The 27,164-nt window shown below is 37.6% G+C and overlaps 2 protein-coding genes and 1 non-coding gene across 3 annotated transcripts in view; all 3 read right to left on the bottom strand.

Moving 5' to 3' along the window:
* The window catches only part of LOC145780302 (protein O-mannosyl-transferase TMTC4-like), a 31,342-nt gene extending 12,540 nt beyond the window's left edge, over positions 1-18,802 (bottom strand). Inside the window, exons 1-7 of the mRNA XM_082592005.1 lie at positions 18,680-18,802; positions 17,701-17,807; positions 16,635-16,818; positions 16,245-16,410; positions 15,217-15,456; positions 14,744-14,877; positions 845-1,144 (exon numbers count right to left, since the gene is read on the bottom strand). Coding sequence (XP_082448131.1) covers positions 845-1,144; positions 14,744-14,877; positions 15,217-15,456; positions 16,245-16,410; positions 16,635-16,818; positions 17,701-17,807; positions 18,680-18,802 — 1,254 coding nt within the window. The remainder of the gene's footprint in view (positions 1-844; positions 1,145-14,743; positions 14,878-15,216; positions 15,457-16,244; positions 16,411-16,634; positions 16,819-17,700; positions 17,808-18,679) is intronic.
* Positions 12,418-12,489, bottom strand: Trnap-ugg (transfer RNA proline (anticodon UGG)). The gene has a single exon. It is a non-coding gene; the product is annotated as a tRNA-Pro (tRNA).
* Positions 18,803-20,708: 1,906 nt separating the features above from the next.
* LOC145780004 (uncharacterized) lies at positions 20,709-26,561 on the bottom strand. Its single transcript, XM_082591701.1, has 5 exons — positions 26,529-26,561; positions 26,029-26,176; positions 25,457-25,600; positions 22,852-23,034; positions 20,709-22,492 (listed from the first exon to the last, which is right to left on the bottom strand). The coding sequence occupies exons 1-5, from the start codon at positions 26,534-26,536 to the stop codon at positions 22,406-22,408; spliced, it is 570 nt and encodes a 189-aa protein (XP_082447827.1). The 5' UTR covers positions 26,537-26,561; the 3' UTR covers positions 20,709-22,405.
* Between the last annotated feature and the right edge of the window lie 603 nt (positions 26,562-27,164).

Here is a 27,164-nt window from a genome sequence, read left to right as displayed (position 1 = left end):
CTCTGCTTTTTACCACACTTGGGCAGTGGCGGTGACTGGGGTCTAGATTTTTGGGCAGGTGTCGAGCAGCCACTGAATAGATTCGTCACCTAGTTCACGCAGACTATATGCACATCATTTGGAGCATGATAGGCTAAATGAAGCAGTTGCAGATGGTGTGGTCTGCAATTGTTCCTCCTTGTCACATTCACAGATCGCGGATGGAGCCATTCCCCAATTTGTGCATGTTGAAAATGAATAGTCCGACGCCAGTACGCAGGGGGTGGAGCCGCACCCAAGTCTTCCCTGGCCAAAGCATTCCGGTAGGATGGGGCCGGTGTGTGAGATGAAACTTTGAAATCTTGATGAGTTCTTTGTTCACTCCAAGCTCCATTGCTAGTCCCTCCAGGTAGCCGCAGAGATGTAGAATGGCCAATTCATCACCATAGGCGTACTTTGCAGATAGCCTACCGTGTTTGGCAGGGTCGTGGGTGTAGATGTCAAACAGAAGGGGAGCCAAGACATCTGCGGTTACTTACTCATAAGTAGTCAAGAAAGATTATTTTTGCATCCAGGCTTACACCCGGTGGTTTAAGATTCAGATTAAGTGAATGGGAAGGCAAGAAAGTCAATTGTGTCCACCTTCAGGCATGCCGTTAAATTTCTTGTCAAAGACACAACAATATGCTCCTGAGCGGTGTCGAACCGGCGCCCTTTCAAGTGCCGTACAAGGTCTTTTGCTACTACACTATATATGCACTTTAATTGAAACACCAACTTTGCTGCTCACTGTCCTTTCCCGATCTTCATTGCATTTAACTTATATAACTGTTATGCAACAAAGTTTAAATGTATTTACCATTACCTTAGTCAGCAACAAATTGATTCCAACAATGCTACAAACTATGATTAAAAGTAGAAAATGGAGGGAGATGATGTTTCTTCTTTGCCAAACTGAAGTTATCAGGGGAATGGTGGAAAAGGAATAATCATAACATAGATTAAATGGAAAAAGAAGAAGTCCAACGTTGATCCACAGCAAAGAAAAATATGTCAAAATTCTAGTGATCCGTTCCTTTTCGTGGGATGCAGGGTTGTCGACAGGATTGAAAGTTGGCCCTTTCCATTCCATTATCCACATTCGTAAAAGGATAATGGCAATTCCCTGAAATTGAAAGATAATCGAAAAAGTAATTTAATACACGTAGGCCACATACTGTTTTCATCTGTCACAAGTATAAGATTTCATTCTGGTTTAGTTTCTATTTATTTCAAGCCATTCTTGATCTAAAATAAACCTTACAGCATAGCAACCCGTGTTGATAGGCCTAATGGTAGGTCAGATCTCCACATCAGAACTTAACAGCACGTGAGGAGATTGCAATATAGCTAGGCTATTACAATATGTAGCCAATAAGCTGATAACCTATTTTAGTCAATTAATTCGATTTTAAATAAGTATACGAAATCGCAACCCGTATCATCATTTTGCAGAGAATTAGAGATAAAATTGACAGTGTTCCAGACAATTGTTCACCTAATCAAACGTCATATAAAAACCATTCAGGTCTACTGAATCTTAGCGTATTACGTCATGGAATTTTTCCTAAAAATGAGCCAAAATTGCACCATCGTTCGTAAGACTTGTATCAAACCTGTTTAAACATGAAACATGGTATCACCACCTTTGAACACCTGTTTGAATTGCGTGACAATGTCTTTCACTATTACGTCACAGTACTGCGTACGTGAGTTTGAGATATTGATATCTATTCTGGTCATTCGTGAAATGGTTGCTTGAGAGTTAGTCGCACATTTAACTGTTTTGCTTAGTGCTTGTCAGCTGGACAAAAATTTCCGTCTTTTATCCAAGTAATCTGTTCTGTAGTGACAAGTTTTAGTGGTGTACGGTGTTGCACCTCATTTTCGACAGCCAGGTGGCTAATTTTACAGAAATACAAATTTGAATAGACGTTTCAAAGGAGTGTTTCTTTTTCGGTCATTAAATACAGACGAACGGATCTGGGAATCTTATGTTACAATTTTCCCACGAAGAGATTATGGTTTACCGCTGTGACCATAAAAAATAAAAGACGTGACTTAATTGTTAGCTGGTAGGCCAAGAAGCACTAGAAGCACATAAAAAATAAAAGACGTAACTTGTTAGCTGGTAGGCCAAGAAGCACTAGAAGCACATAAAAAATAAAAGACGTGACTTGTTAGCTGGTAGGCCAAGAAGCACTAGAAGCACAAAAAGAATAAAGACGTTACTCTGTCTAGTGTTTGGTACAGAAGCAAAGAAATAATAAAAGAAGATCTTGTTGGTTGGTAGTCTACAGAAGCAAATGAAAATTAAAGACTTTTCTTCTCAGTTGGTACTGAAGAACTTCAAGTTAAAAATTAAAGGCGTTTCTTTGTTGGTTCTGAAGAAAAACCAACATTGACATTAATTTGAAGAAAAAAGATTAAAGACAATCGATCTGTGCTTGAAGATTCAAGTGAACGAATCCAAGCAAGTTTTGTGGAACTTTTGGACTTCATTCATATACCCGTACAACTACGGTATTGTGCATTTAAATTCTTTTTTGTATTTTTTACGGTCTTTGCAGTTAAGTTTTTATAACTTAATTTTGTGTGTTTGTGTAACTTAATTTTTTAATTGTTAAATTTAGCCCCAACAATTAATATGTCTACACTCGGTGGAGACAGGGACTCGACCGCCGTAGACTCGACTGAGTTTAAGCCTGATGATGTTCTTTGCGGTGGGGCAGGCCATTCTGGGGAGGGACCCAGTAACGATGAGGCTAAGTCAGTTCGAGAGGCCCGGCATCTTAGAAGGGATATTTTGACTGAAATTGGGGAACTTTCTGTAGCCCTAGGTTCTTTGAGTGATAAGCAGGAACTGTTAATTTTTAGATCTAAGTTTTTTACTTTGGAAGAGGATTTACGGCATTTCCATGCTCTTTTGATTAAAATTTTTAACTCTGCAATCTTGACAGAACTTCGTGATAGGGTAGATCCCGAATTTAACTCATTAAAAAATAACTTTGAACAAAAAGTAAGTGAGTTCTCAGATATGTTGGATGCTGACATACATCCTGAGGATAGCGCCTCAAATGTAAGCACTAGGATGTCTACGAGTTCGTCTCGGATAGTTGCACAAATTAACCTACAGCTAAGACGAGAGGAGCTCCAGATACAAGCTGAGGCCGAAGCAAGAGCTGCTGAGGCCATGGCGAGAGCTGAGGCCATACGAGCAGAGGCTGCCGCGAGAGCTGCTGAGGCCGCCGCGAGAGCCGAAGCTAGAGCTGCTGAGTTCGCACTCAAAGACGCTCAGTTAAGGGCTGAACAACGTAAAGAGGTAGTTTTAGCTGAATATCGTTCAGAGTTGGGCTCCCGTCGTAGTTCTAAGAAGGGCTCTTCTAGCTATTCCAGAAGTGAACATCAATCTCAGTTTAATTTACATAACCTTTTCCAGGCGCCTGTTCAGTCCGTGAGTGGACCTGGGCAATCCACACGTTTTCAAACTGTTTCAGGAGGTCTCGGGGCCGCAGCTCAGGATCTTCCGAAGGATCTAAAGCCAAGGCCTGCGAATTACAACAGAACTCCTCCCCCAGAGCGTACAAGTCACGGGGCCGCCATTAGCAGTAATGCTTTGCCCTCTTCACAGTTTTCTGCGCCGCTAGGTTTTAATCGCCCAGCTACACGTAATTTGGGTGGTTGTGAGAGGCGTGTCGCGTCTACTGATTTTAACGTTTGTGAGGATCTTGATCGTGCTGTGCACGTGACTGAGCCCCCTCAGCCCCTTAAGGGATATAGCTTGTCTTCTCCCGCTAAATCGAGTTCTCAACAACAAGATTGCTTTTTTGAATACCAAAATAGTAGGACGTTTTTAGATAAGGCGGCCTTGATTGGTTACGATGGTATGCCATTTATCTTCTTTAAAAATCGTGTTACGGCCTTAATGGCAGCTTCGCCCTTTAAAGGAACTCGTTTGACTTTGTTACAAGCAGCTTGTGTTAGAACAGCTGCGCAAACGATTGCTAATTTGGTTTCTAACACCCCTGGCTTGTCAGAGGAAGACAGGATAGAAATGTCTTTGGCTCGCTTGTCTCAACGTTTTGGAGTTCGTGGAGGTCTTTTTGCATAACCAGAAATTAGAAAGTATCGCTATGGTAGCAAATTAACTTCGATCTCTTCCAGTGATTTGAAAGAGTTTAAAGATGAATTGTCGCAGTGTCTGCTCTACGCGCAAGCTTATGGTCAGCGTGATAAATTAGAAGGACGTTTTGTTTTGGATTTGGCTAAGCGACTCCCGTTTGACGCTAAGCAGCGTTATCTTGACTTTTTAGGTGATCAGTATGGTGGCACTGATGAGCCTACTTTTCAGAGTTTGTTCGATTTTGTTGTACGGGAGGAAACGCGCAAGTCGACTGATTTTGCTATTATGCTAATGCACGGTTCTGGTGAGTCGCGGCATTTAAAAAAGTTTGACAAAGGAAAATTGCCTTCATGTCCGGTTAGGCAGACGTCGGTAAAACCACATGATAATGTGATTTCAGGGAGTTTGCAGTACTCGACTGCTGTTGGCGCACCGCGCGGTGGTGTGGCCACTCGTAGAGACATGCCGGCATGCATTTGTTGTTCGTCACGTGGTCAAGTTGAATATCATTTTTTGTCTAATTGTAAAGAATTTTTGCGCTTGACACCTAAAGATCGGAGAGATGTTATTGTGAAAGCTGGCAAATGCTTGAATTGTTTGCGCCAGCATATGGTTAGGGATTGCGTTCATGCAAATAACTGTCGTAAGTGTGGACCTAACAACGATAGGAAACACTATTTTCTTCTGCATGATTTTTATGTGACGTTACGTGATTCTCTGGATTCGATCGGCAAAGGTGATGCTGGTGCCAGAGTTCCTGTGCGTAATGTTAAGATTGGAAATGTTAAAGCAGCTTTTAACCGCGTTACTGCTGCTCGTGTTTTGAATCCAATGACTGGCAAATCGAAGTTGGTGTATTGTCAGCATGATCCTGGTTCGCAGTTGACGTTTGTTTCGAGTGATTTGGTGTGCAAACTTGGCCTTAAACCGTATGATAAAGCGTCGTTTAAAATGGATACTCTGGCTGGTCAGAAACCTACTTGTGCTAACCTTGTTAAACTCAACATTCAGTCGTTAGAGACGGATGAACTGTTTTGTGATATAACTTCGGTGGTTAACCCAGCTTGGGCTGACGATGTTAAAACTTTACCGCACAAGCAGGATTTAAGTGGTTTCCGTCATTTTCATGACGTGAATATGTTTCATTTGAATGATTGTAGTACTGTAGATGTACTGATTGGCAACGACAACGCTTATTTGATGTGGGCCAAAGAAGAACGTGTTGGTGAAAATCGTAGTGAACCGCATGCTTTACTCACTCCTCGCGGTTGGTTGGCTTGTGGTGGTAAGTCACCCTTAGATGAAAGCGTTGCAAATGTGTGCAGAGTGCAGATGTCTTCAGAGTCAGATGTCATCTCTGGCTTTCAGCGTAAAATTGAGTCTCGTGATATGGAAATAGCAGACCTGAATAAAGTCATTCAGGATTTGACCTTGCAAAATGAAACCTGTGAATTGTCTCGCAATGACATTTTGGCTAGAGAACTTGTTGAACCGAATATTGAGGTGAAAGATGGTCGATTTGAGATACCTGTACCGTTGAAGGAAAATATTGATTTACCTAACAATTTTGTTTTGGCGTCAGATAGAGCTGCTGCTTTAAGGAAGAAGGCTTTAAAACAATCTGAATTTCGAGGAACTTGTGTTAATGAGGTAATGTTTTCGCGTCCTGATTTGTTAAATCCTCTGGCAGATCTCTTGGCTGGATTTCGGCTGAGTAGATTTGGTTTCGTGGCCGATATGACCAAGTACTTTTTTCACATTTTGGACTCTTCAATTCGTAAGCCCAATTTCATTGAACTGCTTACGTACATAGGCAGTGCCGTTCGGATCGTGAACGAACGCCCTTTGGTACCTTTGAGTGACGACCCTAGGGATTTTACTGTCATCACCCCTGCCTCACTTTTGACCCCATACTTAGACCCATACTGTGCTGTTGGGAAACCACATGATCGTGACCAATTAAGAAGGGATTATCGGTTCAATTTGTCACTTTCTCAGCAGTTTTGGAGTAAGTGGATCGATTTTTACTTGCCAGGTCTTCAGGGCCGGAAAAAATGGCTAAAAATGGCCGAGAATTTGGAGCCTGGTCAACTTGTAGTGGTGGGTTCTCTCCAAGACATTGGTAAACGTGGGAAGTATCAACTTGGGAGGGTGCATGAGGTAGTTCCACAAATTAGGAAAGGGAAGCCTGTGGTTCGTAGAGCTAAAGTTGCCGTCTGCAACTATGATGAGAGTACGGAGAAAGTGAAAGTAGACTACGTGTTGAGGGATATTTCGTGCCTCGCCCCGGTAAAGAACACCTAAGTGTTAGGGTTTGAGCCTGGTTTTGTCTGCGGTGGCCGATACTTGTCTGAGCCCAGAACAGTAGGTTATTATCGCAACCGTTGTACATAGCGTCATTTTAGCGTGTACCTATGGTACCAATTTCATGTATCGTCGTGTATTATTCGTATTGCTGTTCATTCTTTGCATGCCCTTTGTATTTGCGTATTAACTTAAACGTGAGTGACTCAAACAATTTGTGTATCATGTGTTTTTATTCATTGGCTCACAATTGTCGTTAATTCTTTTTTAGTTATGCCATGTCAGACTGTCATAACTAGGGGACGCTATGTTCCAGACAATTGTTCACCTAATCAAACGTCATATAAAAACCGTTCAGGTCTACTGAATCTTAGCGTATTACGTCATGGAATCTTTCCTAAAAATGAGCCAAAATTGCACCATCGTTCGTAAGACTTGTATCAAACCTGTTTAAACATGAAACATGGCATCACCACCTTTGAACACCTGTTTGAATTGCGTGACAATGTCTTTCACTATTACGTCACAGTACTGCGTACGTGAGCTTGAGATATTGATATCTATTCTGGTCATTCGTGAAATGGTTGCTTGAGAGTTAGTCGCACATTTAACTGTTTTGCTTAGTGCTTGTCAGCTGGACGAAAATTTCCGTCTTTTATCCAAGTAATCTGTTCTGTAGTGACAAGTTTTTAGTGGTGTATCGCGTTGCACCCCATTTTCGACAGCTTTGAGGCTATTTTTACAGAAATACAATTCTCGAATAGACGTTTCCTGAAGAGTGTTTCTTTTCGGTCATTACATACGGTCATTACTTGAACCCTGGGCAGTCGCCGTGGATTGTTATACCATGGGTCTCGGGGAACACTGGTCTTGATCACACACCAAACTAACAAGTGGGTCCACGTCCCACCTCATGGGCAACAACCTCGACTGGTTGGCTAAAACTTGTTAGAAATCCTGCTGCCTTGCAGGAAATACGTTTTTAAGTAAAGGCTAGGCCCACCGCCAATAACTGTGGTTAGCGTCAGGAAGGGCATCCGGCTGGAAAATCTATGCTCCAAAATATTATTTAAATGCATGATACAGACGAACGGATCTGGGAATCTTATGTTACAATTTTCCCACGAAGAGATTATGGTTTACCGCTGTGACCAGACAGCTTCACTGGACCATTCCAAAGCGGTTTCAAGCGTGGCAGAAGCTGTGCTGACATTGTTTGGGCAAAACGCATGCTCGTTTCAGTAGCCTAGTAGGCTAATGGTCAGAAAATGGGACTTCCACAAAATGGGAATAGATATGTCCAAAGCCTTTGACACCATCAAACGCAAAAAAATTCCTTCAAATTTTAGATCAAGCTGGCTGTGATGAAGATGAACTGCGACTAACCCGTACCCTGTTGGCTGGCACGAAACTTTATGTGCGCATTAACATCGAAATGTCCGCAAACTTTGAGACAACCATCGGTTCCCCTCAAGGAGACAGCCTCTCTCCAATACTCTTCACTTGCTACCTATCTGCAGCATTGAGCTCAGTGCAAGAACAGTCCTCCAGACCAAACCCCCCTATATCTGACACACGCATGCCTTTGGAAATGGAGTATGCAGACGATGTTGAGTTTCTGGATGAGGAAAGACATCCACGACATGCTACAACCTATTGCTACAAAAAACCTGAAAAACTACAATCTTTTCATGAATGAGACTAAAACTGAATTCAGCCACATATTTCTTGCAGACACAAATGAAACTGATGCTGATAGCCTACCGATTCGAGGAAACGAAAAATGGCGTACACACAAACTTTTGGGATTATCATTGTGCAGCACTGCGGATGTCAAATCTCGCTGTAATTTAGGCAATGTCGCTTTCAGATCATACTGGAAACTATGGAGCAAGAGATCGAGAATCCCATTGCAGTTGCGACTAAGATTGTACAGCGCGTTCTGCATCCCAATTATGATGTACAACTGCAGGTCTGTTACCAAAGCAAGTCTTGAAAGATTGGATGCCTGTCATCGAAGACATTTACGTGTCATAACTGGTCATACTTGGCAAAACAGTCTTATCTCGAACAAAGACCTCTACAAAACATGCAACAGTAAACCATTATCTTGCAAGATCTCCACCATGAGATGGAACATGTTTGGACATCTTCTGAGACTTCACCAGGACTCACCTCCCCAAAAAGCCCTTGAATTTGCGATAATTGGCAGCAAAAAGTACCAAGGCCGAACCGGACGTCACCGTACCAACTTATTACAACTGCTGAGATCTGACATCAGAAAAGCTGGCCTGGGATCCCTGCTCAGCAAATCACATCTCCATCGATTGCAAAACATCGCAAAGGACAAAACAGAATGGAGAACCTATCAGCCTTGTTGAAAGACTGGTCGAAGCCAGCGGCTGTCAAACGATTTGGCTACACTGGGGGCGGAGACAGTTACAATAATAATAATACGAAATCGCAAGTGTATGGCTTAATCTCATTTTCATTACGAAACAATCCCAGTTCTGTGGTATTATGTTCCTGTACCCAGGACCCACAAGAGAGGAAGACAACCGGTGCATTGCACCGGGGCCCGGTGAGTTCCATGGGGCCCGACAAAATGTCTAAATTCACGCGATAAAAATATTGCTTTCAACGATTTTACATAAAATATTGTTTTTTATATTAGTTTCGTATTTTGATTGGGCCCCCTCATGGGTATGCCCTTTTTTAGAACAACAAAATTTTCAGTTTCTTGCGTTCAGGAGGCCCGATAAAATGTTTAAATTTGCGTGTTAAGGTGAATTTTGCATAAAATGTTTTTTATATTATGAAGTTGGTATTTCTTATATGAAGTTGGTATTTCTTAATGTCATGAACAATAGCAATGCACTCATCCTAAGTTTGCTCCCCTACTCTCTGCAGATTTCAAGGTCAGAAATGGTAGGCCTATTGTATTTTTGTCTTCGAAATGGCTGATTTTACCCACTTGTTGCTATGGTTACAGTGGTTACAATCAGGTGTTGCCAGAGTTATGATTAAAGTTAGGAAGGGTTAAGTTAAAAAGGTTAGAGTTAGGAACAAGGTTAGGGTTTTGATCTTTGGCCAGGACTAAAAAAAATTTCCCAAATACAAGTTTTTGTTTTCAACAGCTATAAACTTTTCCTCAAATTAGGGCAGAATTCCATATCTGGCAACGCTATTGAGTAATATAGCCAAATATAGCCACAGCATTTTATCTTTGTGTATAACTATAGTGTGTATCTGTGAATTAAAAGTCATATTTACAATAGTGCATTCTTTGTGAAATAATGGAGTGTTAATACTTTAACCTAATTTATCCTTTGTAAGAACGCGCACCGCAAATTTTGCTTGTGATTTGTGAGATATCACGCGACATGTCACGATGGGGGGCCCGGCAGCGAAATATTTTTTCCCACGAGATTTCTGTCTCATTTACATATTTTGGTAAAAGTTTGTATTAAAACCGTGTGAATGCAACATTCTCTCGTTGGCACGGTTGGTTCAGTGGTATCATCCTCTGCCTAGTAATCGTGAGAACGAGGGTTCGACGCCCGTTGAAGTCAAACTTTATTTTTTCTTTAAATAAATTTTTGCGGTGCACAAGAGCTTTTCAAAAAAGTAGGGTTAGGGAAAGCTTATATTTTATTATCATTGCAGAATTTTATTGGCAAATAGTTATTTCGCAATCTGAATCAACCAATCTCAAGCACTTTCGGAAAATCTTACTTTTAGAGTGACTAAAATCAATGAGACAGAAATCTCGTGGGGAAAAAAATTTCGCGGCCCGGCAGCAACATCTGCACCGGGGCCCGGCAGCAAATTTTTTTTCCCACGAGATTTCTGGCTCATTTACAGATTTTGGTAAAAGTTTGTATTAAAACCGTGTGAATGCAACAGTTTCTCGTTGGCACGGTTGGTTCAGTGGTTTCATCCTCTGACCAGAGATCGTGAGAACGAGGTTCGACGCCCGTCGAAGTCAAACTTTTTTTCTTGTCAAACTTTAACTCTTGTAGCCTATTGTTTCGAGTTGTGCAGGCTTGTTTTAGGTATTTTTACAAACAAAACTTGAATCTTTTATCTATGCTTAATACGATTCTGATAATAGCCTACGTGTAGTAGCCCAATTTATGCTGAATGAAGAATTCTCTGCATCATTGCTTTAAAAGTACTAAAAATGAAGAAAAAGTAAGAAATAAAGCAAAAGCATGAAATGAAAACGGATAAGTCCACTGCTTTGTTAATATTCTGTTTTAATGATTTTTCCATGTTACTCTTATCACTTTGATTTAGATTAAATTTGTGCTGGGTTGCAAGTAGGCTAGGCCAGCCTACGGCTCGTTGGTCTAGTCAACGGTGGGCAAACTGCGGCTCGCGAGCCGCATGCGGCTCTTCAGCATAAATTTTGTGGCTCTTGTATTGAATCGTAATATTACAAAAAATTAAGATTATACTTTATAAATATATTATCTCGGACTGTCAACCAAGCAGTGGCGTACCTAGGGTATAGCAGGTATGGCTCGAGCCATGGGCGCCACATTGATAGGGGCGCAAAAATCGGTTGGTAGGCTATAAATTAAAGTTTGTGACTTAGCCTACACTGTCTTCAAAATCTAATTTGCGGCCAATACAACACAAAGATCAAAAAAGAGTCTCTCTTTTACTGCTGCCATTGTTAAACAATGGAATTGTGACTTTGCAAAAGCAACATCGTGCTTCGCCTGGCTCATTTTGAGTTCAGTCAGCAACAATTGGAAGTTTAGTAAAGTCGCTATAAGCAGCGATTAGTTGAAGCTTAGAAGTAGTACCAGAATTTACTTATTCATTTTTACAAGAATTTATAACTTTGTAAAATCAAAACATCGTGCAATCTTGACAAATGAACACTTGGAAGAATTAATTCGCACAGCATTAACAACTTATCGTCCAAATTTTCAGAGATTAGTGCGTCAAGTACAAAACTGATGGTGTCCGACGTTTTCTTCGTAAACAGTTCTTCGTAAAGCAATTCTTCGTAAGCAATTTTTCGTAAAACAATTCTTCGTAAAGTTAATTCTTTGTAAAACAATTCTTCCCAAAGCATTTATTCGTGCATGCAATGGAGATTTGATGTATACGAAGAAATGCTTTACGAAAAATTCTTTTACGGATTTCATTTCACCAACAACTGTTTACGAACAATTGTTTTACGAAGAATTGCTTACGAAGAATTGCTTTACGAAGAATTGTTTACGAAGAATTCGCCTATAACCAAAACTGATATGGATAAACAATCATTGTGTTTTTATTGCTGTTATGTTATTTTGTGTCAACTAATTTCGCGGCTCGCTGGTGTTTATGGTTTATCCGCGAGCGGCTCTTTCTTTGAACAACTTTGCCCACCCCTGGTCTAGGTCCTCTAGGACAATGGTTCCAAAACTATGGGTCGCGACCCAAGCATGGGTCGCGAAGGGTCGGAAAATGGGTCATGCATGGCGCTAAATCTGCCAAAATGGGGCTGTGGTAAATTAATTTATAAAATACTTTTTTTTCTTCTTTTATAAAGTTGTTTAAATCCCGTTTTAACAGTAAATTATAGTTATTGTTACATCATAGGCCAATGCATTTATTTGGCTTTTATCAAAGTCACTTACGGCAAAGAGTTTTACCGGCATTCAAGTCACTTCCTTCAATAAATCACGGTAAACGTAAATTAAGAAAAAAATAGGTAGAATACCTTAACATATTAAACGTAAATTATGCTGTAAGTTCACAATTCAAGATTTCGGAACTATTTTTAATTTGAAGTTCATTTTTATCTGCGATCCTGGCGCTGGGAAACCGCTACGTAGGCCTAATCTGTGATGTAAAATATTGTCAAGCGAATCCTTAAAGAAAAACAAGTTAAAGAGACATTCGGTACATACAAAAACCGAACGTATTACGAAAACGTAAACCGAGGTATCACGAAAAAAGTAACCACAAATGGGCTCGTCCGGGATTTGAACCCGGGACCTCTCGCACCCAAAGCGAGAATCATTCCCCTAGACCAACGAGCCACGTTGATACATAGTTATTTTAAATTTAATAAACAAAACTTAAAATCTACCAAACAAATAATTTAAGCACTTTGCTTCGTTTTCCATAATATCCTATGATACGTTCAGTTTTAGTTTCCCAGCAGCCGATTGTAGTAAGAATTGATAGCAATTGACACCGTGTTTCGCCCACGAGGCTGATCTCATCAGTATCGCACCACTAACTCATGCCACAAGGGTTCTCGGCACCGGCTTTAGGCTACCAGTCAGTTCAACTTTTATCTTGTATGAAAAGAAAGAGCCAACAAAACCAGCAAGCGTCAGAGGAGCGTTGTAGCCTACTAGTGAGTACCCAGCCTTGAGCTGATAGCTAGTAAGAACGCTCCCTTCTTTAGTGGTTGTTTTCATTTCCGACCATAGTAAGAAACAAAACATGCTAGGCTACAGCAGTGGTATACAAAATAAATAAAATGGAAGAAAGACAAATGTTTTAATGTCCTTGAGACCAAAATAAGAAAATAAGCTTAAACTTTAGCACGATCACAAACGGTGAAGGTAGGCTATTTTTAGCTTTCCAGTGTAGTCTTGACAACAATAGATCCCCTGGAATGCTGAACGATAAACCTGCAGCCGCATTGGCTCAAACAAAGCAAATGAAATTAAATAGTTACAGAAGAAAAAGGATTAAGAGCAGCAAAGAAAAAGGTGACGAGGAAGAAAGAAAAACAAATACTGTATGAGGAAAAAAACAATCCAAAAAGGAAGAAAAAAAAAAAGAAAAGAAGTGGAAGTAGAAGAAACAAAACACAGAAACGTAAAGAACAAAAAAAAAGCAAGAAAAAATAGATGAAAAGAAAGAAGATGAAGAAAAAGAAGAAGTAGAGAGAAAGTAAGATAATGACCTTTTTGAGGACACATAGAGGGAAATTGTACCTGAAAAAAAACATTGGACCTTTTTGTTTCAGAGTCCAGCTTTCTGCCATTGCAACACGCTTAGCGCAATTGATGAAGGTTGACTTCTTTGCCTTCCCACCCACTTCAAACCTTAAACCACCGGCTTAAGCCTAGATATACGACAACAAAAGCGCAATAAAGCGCTCACAATTTTATACATAACATGCTTTGAAAGTTTAAAATTCAATAATAGACTGTTTAACAATAATTTATATCTTCAAAAATTGTATCAAAATTGTGCTTATTTGTGCAAAAATGTCATATTTTAATATCTGGGTTGATGATACGAAATGATTTGTTTGAAATAATTTATCTACACGGACCCCTTTTCTTAAATGTAAACATATTAGTTATGAGCCTACACCTACTAGAAACGTTTAAAACAAACCTTTTGACAGGTTAAAACCAAAAACGTCATAGCAATGATATTTTCCGTAGCTAGAAAAGCTATCAAAATAAAAAGATAACAAAATATCAAAACAAGCTTTCATCAAAATCGCCAAAATGTTGTAATTTGTTTAGTTCTGCTGTATGGCTGTGAATCCTGGACTACTGTATATTCCTGCAGATAAAAAGAAATCAACAGTGCTGAAATTTGGTTCATATGGAGAATGATGGGAATTCACTGGATGGATAAGATCACTAACGAAGAAGTGTGAAGACTTCTTGGTAAGAGGTACCAGGGGCGTCCACGTTTGGAAATCTTCAAAAATCTTTCAACGTGGATAAACCAAGATTTTGTAAACTTAATAAGAGCTATGGACAATCGATCGTTGTGGAGACTCACGGTAGCCAACGCCTTATTCAGGCATGGCCGATGATAATGATGAGAAAGTTAGCCTCGATACGGGTTTTAATTTTAAGCTAACATTTTTTAAGCAGTAGCCGAACGAATAATGGAGAGGATAACTTTTCGAGGTTGAGTTCTTTCAAGCAAAGGGTATAAATTTTATGAAGACTTGAGCAAACCAATTCTTGCTTATAGCATGTTTTACTTGCGTCTTAAACTTGATGTGACGCATTTAAAAGAAAACTTTTCCCATGTTGGAATGTGGGAAATTTTTTTTTTTAAATGCATCACATCAAGTTTAAGACGCAAGTAAAACATGCTATAAGTAAATAAAGGGTAGGCCTACTACCGCTATACTCGACATTTAACTTTTGTTATAATTTCCACTTTGAATTTCAGTAATGGGGTATTTTCAGCATTAAATTGCAATTACTTGATAGCTTTGCTGTAGAACGAGATTTGAGCGCCCATTTCTAACTCTTTAAGATTTAAACGGTTGGAAGGTTAAACTTTGAACTTTTGTCATCTTACCACAAAACAGATAGTTGTCACTTTCGCAGTAAACCGAGCATTTAAACATTGAAAGACAGATTTCCAATGTGACGATGTCCTCATTGCTAAATGGATTCCTTCACATGCTAGTAAAACTCCAAGAACAGTGATTCCTTTAAAAAGCAGTGAATACTCATGAATGAAGTTTAAATATACAGGATAAAGTTGCGTCAATCATGTAAACGCGATGCTGAGAAACAATAGGCCTATTGCTGGCGAGACATCAGTTTAAAATGCCTTACCCAAGACATTGCATCCATGCAAAGTCAGGATGATCAGTTTAAAGTAAGTCCTTAAAAACAACAGTATAATTGAAGTAGGACGAGAATATTTTTGACCCAACCCAAAAGAGTAGGTTTAATGAAAATTTTAAATTTCTTTCAATTTTTTAGGTTAAATGAAAATTTTACTTAAGAAGTAGATTAGCCTACCTTATTTTTTTAACAGCTCACCTGACTCTTTACAAAGCATTGCAGCTAAAGCCAGCACAAGAGATAAAAACAAAGAAGAGAAATGTTGCAGTGAACTGTCACGTTCTTTTGCTTGAACTAAAGGATAACATTCTCCACGTTTTCGATCTTTTCCCAAGATTTCTTGGATTTCTTCTTTTGACTGCACCTTGTCATGAGGAGAAATAGTCGCTTCCCTTTGTTCACGCTTCACTGGCTTACGTCGTCTTAATCCTTCATCATCTACAAATAATTGATTTATGTAAAAGTAAAAGATTTTTTGCCATGGTTTGCATTTTTAGTTTATATTTTCAATAAACTAGCAAATAGTTACGATTTTATTACAATCACTATTTGAAAAAAAAAACTTTAAAAGGTCAATATTAGTTTGATAACAAAACAAATTTGATTTTTAATGTTGTCTAAAAAAAATGTAGGCGCTAAGTTATTTTTCTTGCTGACATTTTTTTTCCCACTTAATGCAAATTGTTCTTAATGTTCTTCGGTTTTTATTATGTTTTCAAGAACGCGAGTCGTCTTCTCATTTTGTTTTTCTAAAAATGTCTAGTTTTTACAAGATTCGTTTGTTTTTGCTGCTGTTGATAGAATAATTTTTGATGAAGTCACATTTCTTTTTCTCAACAAAGTGCAAAACAGTTTTTTTAGAGCTTGAGCAGAGAGTTCACTTTGTTTTGCCGTACACATAAATAACTTAGTAACGCCAATGGTTTTGACATAGTTTTTTTTTTTAGTTTTAATTTTGCGAAAAAGATATATATGTGGCATATTATTTATTTTTCTATCGTTTTCAACACATCGTTGTGTACTTATCAGAAATAGCTTAACACATCGTTGTGTACTCATCAGAAATAGCTCAACACGTCGTTGTGTACTCATCAGAAATAGCTTAAGAATATTTTTTTGGCAATCATCCAATTATGGTATCTTGTGTTTTGTTATTCATCAGAATATTTTTTTGTTATCTCTTTTGTGATTAGTTTTATTGTACGCCGCGTTAAACAGCACTTCACCTTTTCTAGCTATGGGATGTTTTTCTTCAGAGATGAGAGAAGTTCCCATCTTTCGTTCTTGAGTTTTAAACTTTTCAAGGCAGTAGGCGTCACTTGGATGCACCAACAAGGCCAACATAAAGCAAAATGCTGAAAGAAGTTCGGCGCATCCTACAGTCCCACATACCTGCAGCAAGAAAGGTGATTGTGAAAAGCTAGACTAGAATAACTGCTTTATACAAAAAATATTCTACCATCTGTATGCGATTCTCCGACAAAGTTATATAACCTAATTTTTTGAAATTATTGTATTCTTCTCTAATATGGCATACCGTACTGCAAACACAAATATCTAAACATGTTAAAAAGTTGTACAAAGTCAGTTATGGAAAGTTAATTTATGGCGCTCACCGCTTCCGTATGAATAGGATGCAAGCCAAAAAGAAGCGCCGTGATAAAGGGAGCCTGTGTGTGCTCTTTGTTGAAAACATGCTTTCGACAAACAAAGAAAAACAGTGTTGATACACAGCCATGCAAGACAACGTTGCATGCGTGAAACCCAGGTGCCCAATTTCCCCACAAGTAATGTAAAAGTCTAAAAACAACAATAACATTCAGAGATGTAGGCTACTGTAGACTTACAATATCATAGTTTCAAGAGACACAATGTAGGGTAGATCATGGCTACCTAAAGATACGGCCTAATTTGTCACATTTTGCAGAAATTTCCATTTTTTTTTTAAACTTTGGGTAAATGTTTAAATAAATTTTTCTAAAAATTAGATTTTTACGCTTTCTCTACTGTTTTCCACAGATGACACAATAGGTTTTAATAACATCCTCACATGTTGAAAAACAATGAAAATTTGATTTCGAAGATTTTAGTCAGACTGTTAATTTTTCAATAACAGTCTGATTTAGCGTTTTTCAGCTCACTTTTTCTCATTTGCTACTGCTTCCCCAAGGCAACAAAAAAGTTTTATGTCATTAGGAAACAGCAAAAAGTAAAAACATCTCAAAAAATGTCAGTCAAGCACTAGCAGTTGCTGTAATCAAAATCTGCAAAATGTGACAAATCAGGCGGAGATGGGTAGATACAGCATGGCTCATTTCTTTGTCATTTATCACATGGAATCGCACATGAGGTAATTTATTTCATTACTAAGGAAACTTTTAGCGCATTGCTGAAAGTTTCACTTTGAATGACTCTAGTTGGTCACTGAGGTTGACAGATTGAAGTTTTACTTGTGGTCAGAGTAGTGCAGAACAGTAGGCTTAATGCATCAATGAAATGGAGTGTTAGGCACAAACTGGCACTTTGGATGGTAACTTTTGAGGCACGTCTATTGATTGAAGAATAGGCAGAACATGATATCGTCGTATTTTCGTCGTTAGCATGTCTATAATTGTCTAGTAACATATGAAAATTGCAAACTTTCTTTAATGTTAAATCATGGTCAAATGCACGAAAACTTACCGAAAGAAAAGAACTGTCAATGGCCGGTAGGACTTGTGGCTTCTTTCGAGTTTAATGTTAGTTCCCCAAAAATCGTTAAAGCAAATCTCTGATATTGATGAAACTCCCTGAAAAATGGTGAAATTTTGTCATGTTGTTTTTTAATTGTAACTAAATCATGTTGCAAATCATGTTGTCATGTTGTAAGTAACTAAATCAAATAAAACAAGTGAGACCAGTTCATTTGTTCAATTCCATGCCAATTACAAACGAAAGCGCTTTAGTTTTGAAAAACTTTTACTACTGTACACTGTGAGCTTTGTTTTTTTGTTTTGCAGTACCCTATCTAGAGTCTTCTGGACTATATTTTCTAATTAGGTTTCTGTGATCAATGACCTCTGTTGAATGAACGACAGGCAAACTCCATTACTCCATTGAAATACCACATGCAAAACAAGTTCAGTCCAGTCTAATGCATTTCTTTGTAATATCGTATTGCACTTCATCGAATGTTTGTTAATAAAATGTTTTATTTTTTTAACCAGCGGAATTAAGAATTAATCTGTGCCTGAAATGGATATATCTGTATGAACTTTATAAGTTAGTCAACATAAAAAATGATGAAGGTTCGAAAATGGTTTGCACCTAACGAAACAACACTAGGCTATTTATCGACTCTTGGCTCCACCCTCAAACCAATGTTTGTTATTTCATTTCTTTGAGGACAATCTTTTAACCCTCTGAATATTCTAGTAAAAATGACTTGCTGCTAAAATATCAAAATCTCATTCATTCATTCATTCGTTTATGTAGTCTATGGGAGTCTATAGCTCTGATTAACGTATGATAAACCTGCCACCAAATCAAAACAGTTTGCTTTTTACTTTCAAGGCAGGTTAAAAATTTGTCACACACTTTGTCGTTCTACTAAAAAGTCCTCCGACTTTAGGTTGCTGTCATAGGCTGCTTGAAACAATTGGATGACTGGACGTATACTTGCCTGTACATCTGGGTTCTTCAATATCGCCGGATTGTCGTCATGAAGAAAGGGTGCTTGAATCACTTCACCGTACACCAAGCAAGAGGCAATTCCTACGATACTCGCATGCAATTTTGTTGACATTTTAAAACTTTGCAAAATTCTTAACAATCATTTACTGCACAGAAGAACTCTCCTTTTCAGCTAGAAAATAACTTATGGCTACTTAAAACTGAAACTAGTAAACATTTCCTGCATCCTTTTTCCACTAGCTTACTAATGTAATAGTTTTTATTACAAATTTGTTTTTACTACCTAATGTACAATTTCTGGAATTCCTAAATTGACTAGATCACATTGCCTTTGGAAAGAAAAGGGTATTCAAAATTAAAATTTGTTTATTTATTCATCGGATATGAAAATTAGAATTCCTACCGCCACACAAGAAAATCACTGAAACAACCTGCAGAGTAATATAGTGTGGTAAGAATGAAATACAAAAAGTGTATGAGACTTGAAGTTTTGGCTTTTGCCTCAAGGCAATGCCGTATTCTTCTGAGAAAAGTTGTGTGTACTGCTTTACGTTTATAAATCATCAAAACTCCTTTTTCTATGGCTCATACGACGACGGCGACATCATACTTTCAATTTTACAATTTTGCTGTAGCCTATTCTATGAAAAAGGAGTTGTTAACAACACCGATGAATTATAAAATGCTTCACGGCATGATTATGTCTATTATTATTTGTGGCAGCACTTTACTTTGCTAGTTAGTTCTTGTTAATTTGGACAAGATCGTCTTGTAGTTTCTGTGCAAGCAAGCTACAGTAGGTGGGACCAAGAGTCTGTGGTTTGATTCTTGGCGAATGTAATACACCTCAACTATCGCTTTCTGCTGTGGGACGGCGCAGCGGATGCGCTTGCTTTCCAATCATGCAATCCCCGTTCGACTCCTGGCTTAAGCTGGTTGTTGAAAAACACCGCTTACCTCTGCCCAGGGTGTAATAAATTGGGTGGGCGTAGTTGCTGAAGGAAAGGCGTCCGAGAAAAAGGAATTGGCCACCCTACTCTCGTTAGTACCGAAGGCTTAGTATAATGAGAACCTTATCTTCTCATCCCCCGATGCTTGGATTCAAGTATGGGACTCACCTTTACCTTTACTATCGCTTTCCATGCAATACAATAAGAATACATTAATAAAATAATAACCATAACTACTTAACGCACACACTTAACACTACACATACACACTAACACTACACACACACTACTTAACACTACTTAACACTACTTAATTATAACTACTTAACTTAACGCTTAAAACTCGATTCATCATGACTCATGCTGTTCACTCTCCTCTCTTGTTATTATTTAAGTTTTTTGTTGATCGTTAACATTTAAGTCCCCATTTTTCTAAATTATTTCAAACTTTGCGCGCGATAATTTTTGTCTAGAAGTTGAATTTTCATTTAGCATGTTTAGTTGATTTCAGCAACATGGTCCTGTGTTTTGCCATGCTAGACAGGTAGTCACTACCTGGTCTAGCCCCTTGAAGAAGTCAGTCGTGTCTGATTGACGAAACGTCGGAATAAAAGCAGATTGTCACTGTATACATCTTGTGATAGTTTAGCTTAATTTGCATCTGTAGAGCATCTAACATTATTCTGAAACAATAGTTACACTTAATTTTGATAACCATTGAATCTAACACCATTCAAAAGTAAAACATCCGACCAAAAAGCCAATATTTCGGTGGGGATTGTATGGAAGTTAAATCGTGGGTTGCACCTTAAATCACAAAATAGAAACTAGAAATTTTTTTATGGTAGCCTTTTATCTAAACGCAACGTAATGCTGTAGAGTGTGGACTGTAAAGGAGGGAAAACAACTAAAAGAGTTATTCATGGGTTTGCATTTTCTGAAAGCACTTTCTCTGCCACCCACTCACTATTGCCTTTGCAACTACGCCTTCATTACTACCGCTTCCACTTTTTTAAGCTCAACGTATAAACCAGATGATATGGTCATGTTTTGATTTGGGATGGAGGTAATAAGCTTATTTAAAAAAAGCGCTTAGTGGCAAATAGCAAACGGACGATCAAACATGCGAGGAAGACTCAATAAAACACAAAAAATGCAAGTTGAGAAGGAAAGCAAAACAGCTTGACGAGAAAGACGTTCTAGCCAGGTTGGCGCTGAGTCAGGGTATGAAAACGATTGCGGCACTTTCAGGTAGATTCGGCCTTTCTCGATAACTGGAACATCATCCTAATAAAGCTGGACACTCTCACACACTATGTAGGCTAATCATAACATCTAATATTACCAAAACGAAAGATTTAGTTCAATCCAAAAAAACAAACACACACATTGGTCGCAGATATCTAAAACCAAGAGAGAAATGAATTGATGCCAACCGGGCTAATACATGAAAAGATTATAAATATAACAGTAAAACTAGTATCTAATTAAAAAATTGTTATTTCTAAAGTCTTGTATGTTGATTTTGCTGAAATCGAAGAAAAGAAAGTCTTTTTTAAGCAAAATGGCTTGTTGCATGGGTATCATTTCCCAGATAGCAAAATGACGAATTTTGCTGTTTTTAATCACTTTCGAAAAAACACTTCTTGCAAGCATTTACTGACTTGTGACACAACGTGTAAAATATACTATGACAATGATGGTAAAATCAAACACAAAACAAATCAAAAATAGAAAACCAAATAACTATATACAATAAATCTACAACCTCTACAATCTGTAGCCTACCCATCACAAATATGCATTGAGCGTTTGCAGCGGTTTACTCGACAGACAGTTTCAGAGCAGACGAAACTGCTTGATCAAATTTTATGTTTACGCAGTGGAGTGTTCATTTGATTAGAAACTCCCCCCATTTCGTACATGCTGACCCAGACACTGCGCAATTGTACCGCGTCGTTTTCTCTGGATATGATTGCAAACTCCAAGTCGGCGAGGAACTGTTTCTGATGATCAAAGACTGAACTTTTATCTGAGCTAAGGTGTTCTTTCAGGCGGGAGTGGAGTGGGCGGATCGTGCTGCCTATGTAGCTTTCCCTGCATTTCTTACATGATATTGTAAATATAGTTCTTAGTGGTACACACGTCGTCGTTCCGTAGTGGGCAGTCTTGTAGTCGGCAAGGTTCGGATTTTTGTCGTGTTTGAAGGGCGTTTTGAGTTTGCAATCATTGCCAGAGAAAACGACTCGGTACAACTGCGCTTCAAAAAGGCCATTTTCATAAGTAGACAAAATCCAAAGATCAACAACCGTGCCAAAAGGGAAGAACTACGTCACCGAATCTATTAATCAACTGATTCAAGAAAATTTCACAGCAATAACGTATAACAACACAAAAACTCAACTGCATTATAGGCTAAAACAGGTCGGTAATATCTACATTGTGAAGTAAGCAACGACATAATTTTCTTTCGTTTACATTTTATATTTCAATTTATTTTTTTTTAAATCCAGGAAATGTCATTGAGGGATGCTGTCAAAACGAGATCCAAGTAGCCTATATGAAATATCCCAGAACATTGAAAATCGATGTGTCCTTCTTAGATTCTTCTTCCAATAAGTCATTGGGATTACACAGTATCAGTTTCTGGCAGAAAGAAAAACTTTCCAAAAGAACCAAGGCTTTGTTTAGTTTTTCTCTGACAAGACTTCATTTGTTTAAACCACCATCGTTCGAAAACAGTTGGGAAAGCTTTTTTGTTACTTTTATTGTCTCTTTATACTTTCCATTTCTTGTTTTAATTGTTTCGCTATTGTGTTGGATGGATATAGTTGCAGAGCTTCATCCAAGTACTGAAATGTAATATGCATCATTAATCTCACATGGCTTTAGTTGCAACTTTGCATTAATTTTTATTAAGTTTCCAAAAATTGAAATCGGCTGTTACGTTTTTGTACGTTAAAGTGAAACAAAAATAAAAGATTTGCAGAAAAAATATCAACAACAAGTTCTTGAAAATGAGTGATAACTCTTTTTCTTTTATTCCTATTAATGTCTCATTTACAAGAGAAATTTAATAAGTTTGTGGTTTCAAATTTACCTACTCTTATCATTTGAGATCTTTTATTGAATCCATCATAAGTGGTTATGATTTTTATGTCATGCGGTGAAAAAATAATAAATGTTTATAATATTTTAGTGGAAAAAATACCTTCAAGGAACTGTCCAATAATTTGTCAGCAGATTTTCTGTCGCCATTTTGCATCATTTGTACGCTTCTATACTTCCCATGCTTTGCCAATTGAGTTAAAAGGTTCGATTTGATCATTGCGTCATTGGAGGATTCAGCAGAGCGTTTTCTCCGCTCAAGGCATAGGTTCAATAGCTCCATGGCCTTAACATATAAATAAATAACATTGTAATACTTTCCAAATAATTTATACTCCTTGGAAAACCAGACTACTTAACGTTTCAGGTCTACTCAAATAAACCACAGCTCACCAGTAGGCTTACTACCTGCTTCACCGAAAATGCCGAAATGTTTCATATGACTAATTTCTATAAGCTTAATGAATTTATACCAGTCAAGCATTTTTACGAAGCGCAGGTGCGCTACATATAGAGTAGTTTGAGATTATTTTTAGACGTTTTTACTGAGTTGTCATAAAAAAAATCTCTCAAGTTTGAATGCACCAACACTGGCTCATCTACCGATTAACCAAATTGGGTGTTTGAGCAGCTTAACCTGCGGACGACTACTCTTTTTCCTTATGCACCACATTTAACTCGTTGATTTAAACCGCTGATTATTATTAATCCACAAATGATTTACAAGCAAACTCATCTTCGTTCAAGTAATTAGACGATTAGCTAATCGGTCGATTTAGAGATCCGCTATTAGTGTATCCAGGGCCGTGTTAACCGCCCCGTACCTCCTAGTCGTGGGGGGTTCATGACTGATTAGGGGCCCACTCAGTTTACTCTGTCTATAATGTCTTTTGACAGTTTAAAAAAATTGAAAAAAAAATACTACAGAAGCTCGATAATAGGTAATTAAATCATGCAATGCCGTATCAATTACTTTCCAAACTCCCGACTGATTAAATTGATAAATTTCAGTGTAAATCTAGATAGCTTATGAAGTGAAAATGTTATCTGTGAAGGTAGGGACACCTCAGGATACATTTTTGAAGTTCCAGCCTGATGAAAGTCTACAACACACTAGGCTATACAAACTTTCAAGAAATAAATGATTGAAAACTTTCTGTGGTGGCAAAAAAAAAATTGAAATGGTAGGTTAACTTAAATTTAAACAAAACTTCTACCCCAATTCAATTTTAATTTGATAAATTTGGTTACATACAAACTGTGCTTCTTGATAAAAAAATTTTGCTCCCAAAAACTGCCTAAAAATTGACCAAAGCAAGATTATATTTGTCAAAATGTTTTGGGGGGCAAGCCTCCCACACTTTCTTTCGGTTTCACTTATTTGCCCATTAAGTTTTTGCATTGCATTGTTCATTTATGTTATACGTTTTACTTTGTTAAAACTCCGGTCCTTTCCCCAACTTTTTTCAAGATCTTCTTCTGCATTGCCGGCATAGCCTATTAACTATTTTTTCTATAAAAGCTTATAATCTTAAAATCTACAAGCAGGTGGCGACACAAAATTTTAAAAGTTGTTTACTCTTTGTTATAATGATGAATATAAATTTTTTCCCTTACTTTGAAAGAGTTTGCTACCCTATGCTATCTGGTCCTATTTTTAAAAGCAATCACTAAACATGGGGCCCACTAGTGAATTTCCGGGTGGGGGAGGCGAGATGGTGCTCACACGGCCCTGGTTGTATTTAAACTTAAGGTTTAAATAGTTGAATGCACCAACAGTTCACGGATTACACAAATCGACCTTGATACAAATCAACCAATCATCGATCAACGAGTTTAATCTTTTTTAGAATTTTTTTTTTATGCATTAATTGTACAACCTGACTAGAATCGTTAATTACTGATTCACAGTTGAACATTGCTCAAACTGATTCTTGATTAACTAATCAGAAGATCAGCTTAATCGGCGGCTTAAAAATCCGTTGCCGATGCTCTCAACCTTAAACGACTAACTTATAATATCAAACTACTCTTTAAAGTCAATTTTGGTAGAGAGGTAATTTGATAGAAAGATTTTTTTAATCATAGACAAATAAAACCTAACTACCACACGGCATTTAACATAATAACTCATGTTCCTTTAAATGAAACTATAAACATTATCGCCAATTGTATTTTTTTTGCAAGACCAGCCCAACCATCCACTCATCAGCAAAGACATTTTTATTAAACTCATGCATATGGCCACCGAAGGCATGTTTCTTTATAAAGGAAAATTATATAAACAAATTGACGGTGTGACAATGGGCTTGTCTCTGGGTCCAGCCCTAGCCAATTTTTTTTCTTATGCTTATGCTTCTTATACAAGTAAGCGTTATGTCATTTTTCCTCTCCTTTGCCTTACCGATTTATTCTTATGCGATTCATTTTTCGATTTTTGTGTATGTTGATCAGTTTCTGTAATTTCAATTTTTGAAGAACATCAGTTAGTTGGTTACTTGAAAAGGGCTAATATGAGTATGGCCGAAAAAGTTTGTAATTTTTAGTTTGTTTTTATGTTACTATGTTAAATGCCGTCTGGTTGTCAAGTTTTATTTGTCTTTAAAATCAATTGACTATCATTTTAAAAGGAAAAAGAAAAAGAACACGCTACATTGACCAGTTAGCTAATTTGCTGTAGACTAGCCATCACAAGCTGCGCACGGTACCTCAATGTGTTTACTTTTTCGTCCATACATTGTCGCAAGATTTAGCAAAGCTCGAACGTTCTGACATTTTAGATCTTTTGACGTCATAGTAACCAACATGCTTTCTCCACGTTCAGCCTCACCGCTTTCTATTAAAGTTCCAACCTGAAAAATACAGCATTTTATGTGATTAGTGTAATAAAGCAAGATAGAGCTTGAGCAGGTTGCAGTAGTTTTTTTTTTTATAATAACAGACCTAGCCCTAAACATACAGTTGTCGTTTACGTTATATAGTGAATTAAGAAAAATTAGCTGACTGTTTTTGATCATTCATACATAAAACAACTTTGTTCGTAATTCACGAATAAAATCAACTGGGATATGCTGGGACAAAGCGTATTCCATCAAAACTCTTAACACTAAAATAAATAAAAAGCAGTGTCCAGTCCTACCATTCGGCATGGACACATTTTCCACAAACAAGTAAGAAATGCACAGTTTTTTTTTTTTAATTTAACTATAAATTATAGTAAGTCCATAGTAAGGTTATAACAATACTTTTATGGTAAAAATAGAGTTAAACTTTTTTTTACATAAATAGCGGCTGTGTCTAAATCATTTGGAAACACGGTAACGTAATATTCGTAAAGAAGTCTGCTTTCACGAAATTGCTTTTTTTGAGCTAAGTTTTGTGCCATCTGCCAAAGATCCCTCATTTTGTTTCTGTCCAGTTTTGCCGCTCTAGAAAACATCCAAAGTTAAGATTTCAATAAAAAAACAAGCAAAAAAATTACAAAATTGAATCGTTAAATCAAAACAAAATTAACCATTTCATTTCCGTTTGTCACTCATGAGCATTAACATTCTAGATTTTCAGAGAAAATTAACTTTGAAGTATAGGCCTACTGTATAGGATGTAATTAATATCATTTCCAAAGCCTTTTTTCGGATCTGACTTCGAACAAACCCAAGAGGTGTCAAAAAACTGAAATTTGTCACATTTTTTCTTACAAGAAAAAATCTTCTGTGTTCACTAAGAAATCGCAACCAGATGTGGGCATACCCTTGTGTAATTCCTTTATTAAGTTCTTACTTGAGCATTGCGGCCGCTGCGCCTTCTACGTCTCCAGCGGCAAACATGGTTTTTGACAAACTGTGCAAACTGTCTGGATCAGCAAATCGATTTTTAAATACATCATGTTCAACTGTTGGAGACTTTTTCTTTTGACCTAAAGTCAACAAACACCAAAAATGTCAACACATTTTGTTCCAATAAATGCTTTAATGTATACAGTATATTGTTGAATTTGAGGTGTTTTATGAAGACTATTTTTATTAAGATCAGTGATTACAAAATAAAACAACTCCACTATGGAGAATGTCGTGGCTTGGAGCAACATTGAAAAGTGTAGCATATATACTATGAGAAAAGTCACTTCAATGCATTTGTTTTGTTTTATAACATGAAAGTGCACTATAGCATGTACGACAGATCTAATTTCATCACTATTTTAGACAAGTCACCTTTTTTTCCCAACAAATAAGTGTATTCTTTCAAAGTATCTGTATATCCTGGAAGGCATTTCTGCGTTTCCAGATTGTCATTTTCAATTTGACATACTTTATTGAGCAACTGATAATACACAGCTTCCGCTTCGACAGTCTTGTTAAAATCAAGCAAATGTTTAGCGACGCTCGAAAACTTGTTCAAATGTTCCGCAGGAAAAGC

Source organism: Aplidium turbinatum, chromosome 11 (genome assembly GCF_918807975.1).
Source record: "Aplidium turbinatum chromosome 11, kaAplTurb1.1, whole genome shotgun sequence".
Taxonomy (NCBI): Eukaryota; Metazoa; Chordata; class Ascidiacea; order Aplousobranchia; family Polyclinidae; genus Aplidium; species Aplidium turbinatum.
Note: the sequence above shows the minus strand (reverse complement) of the source record. Positions and strands in the feature narration are given on the sequence as shown.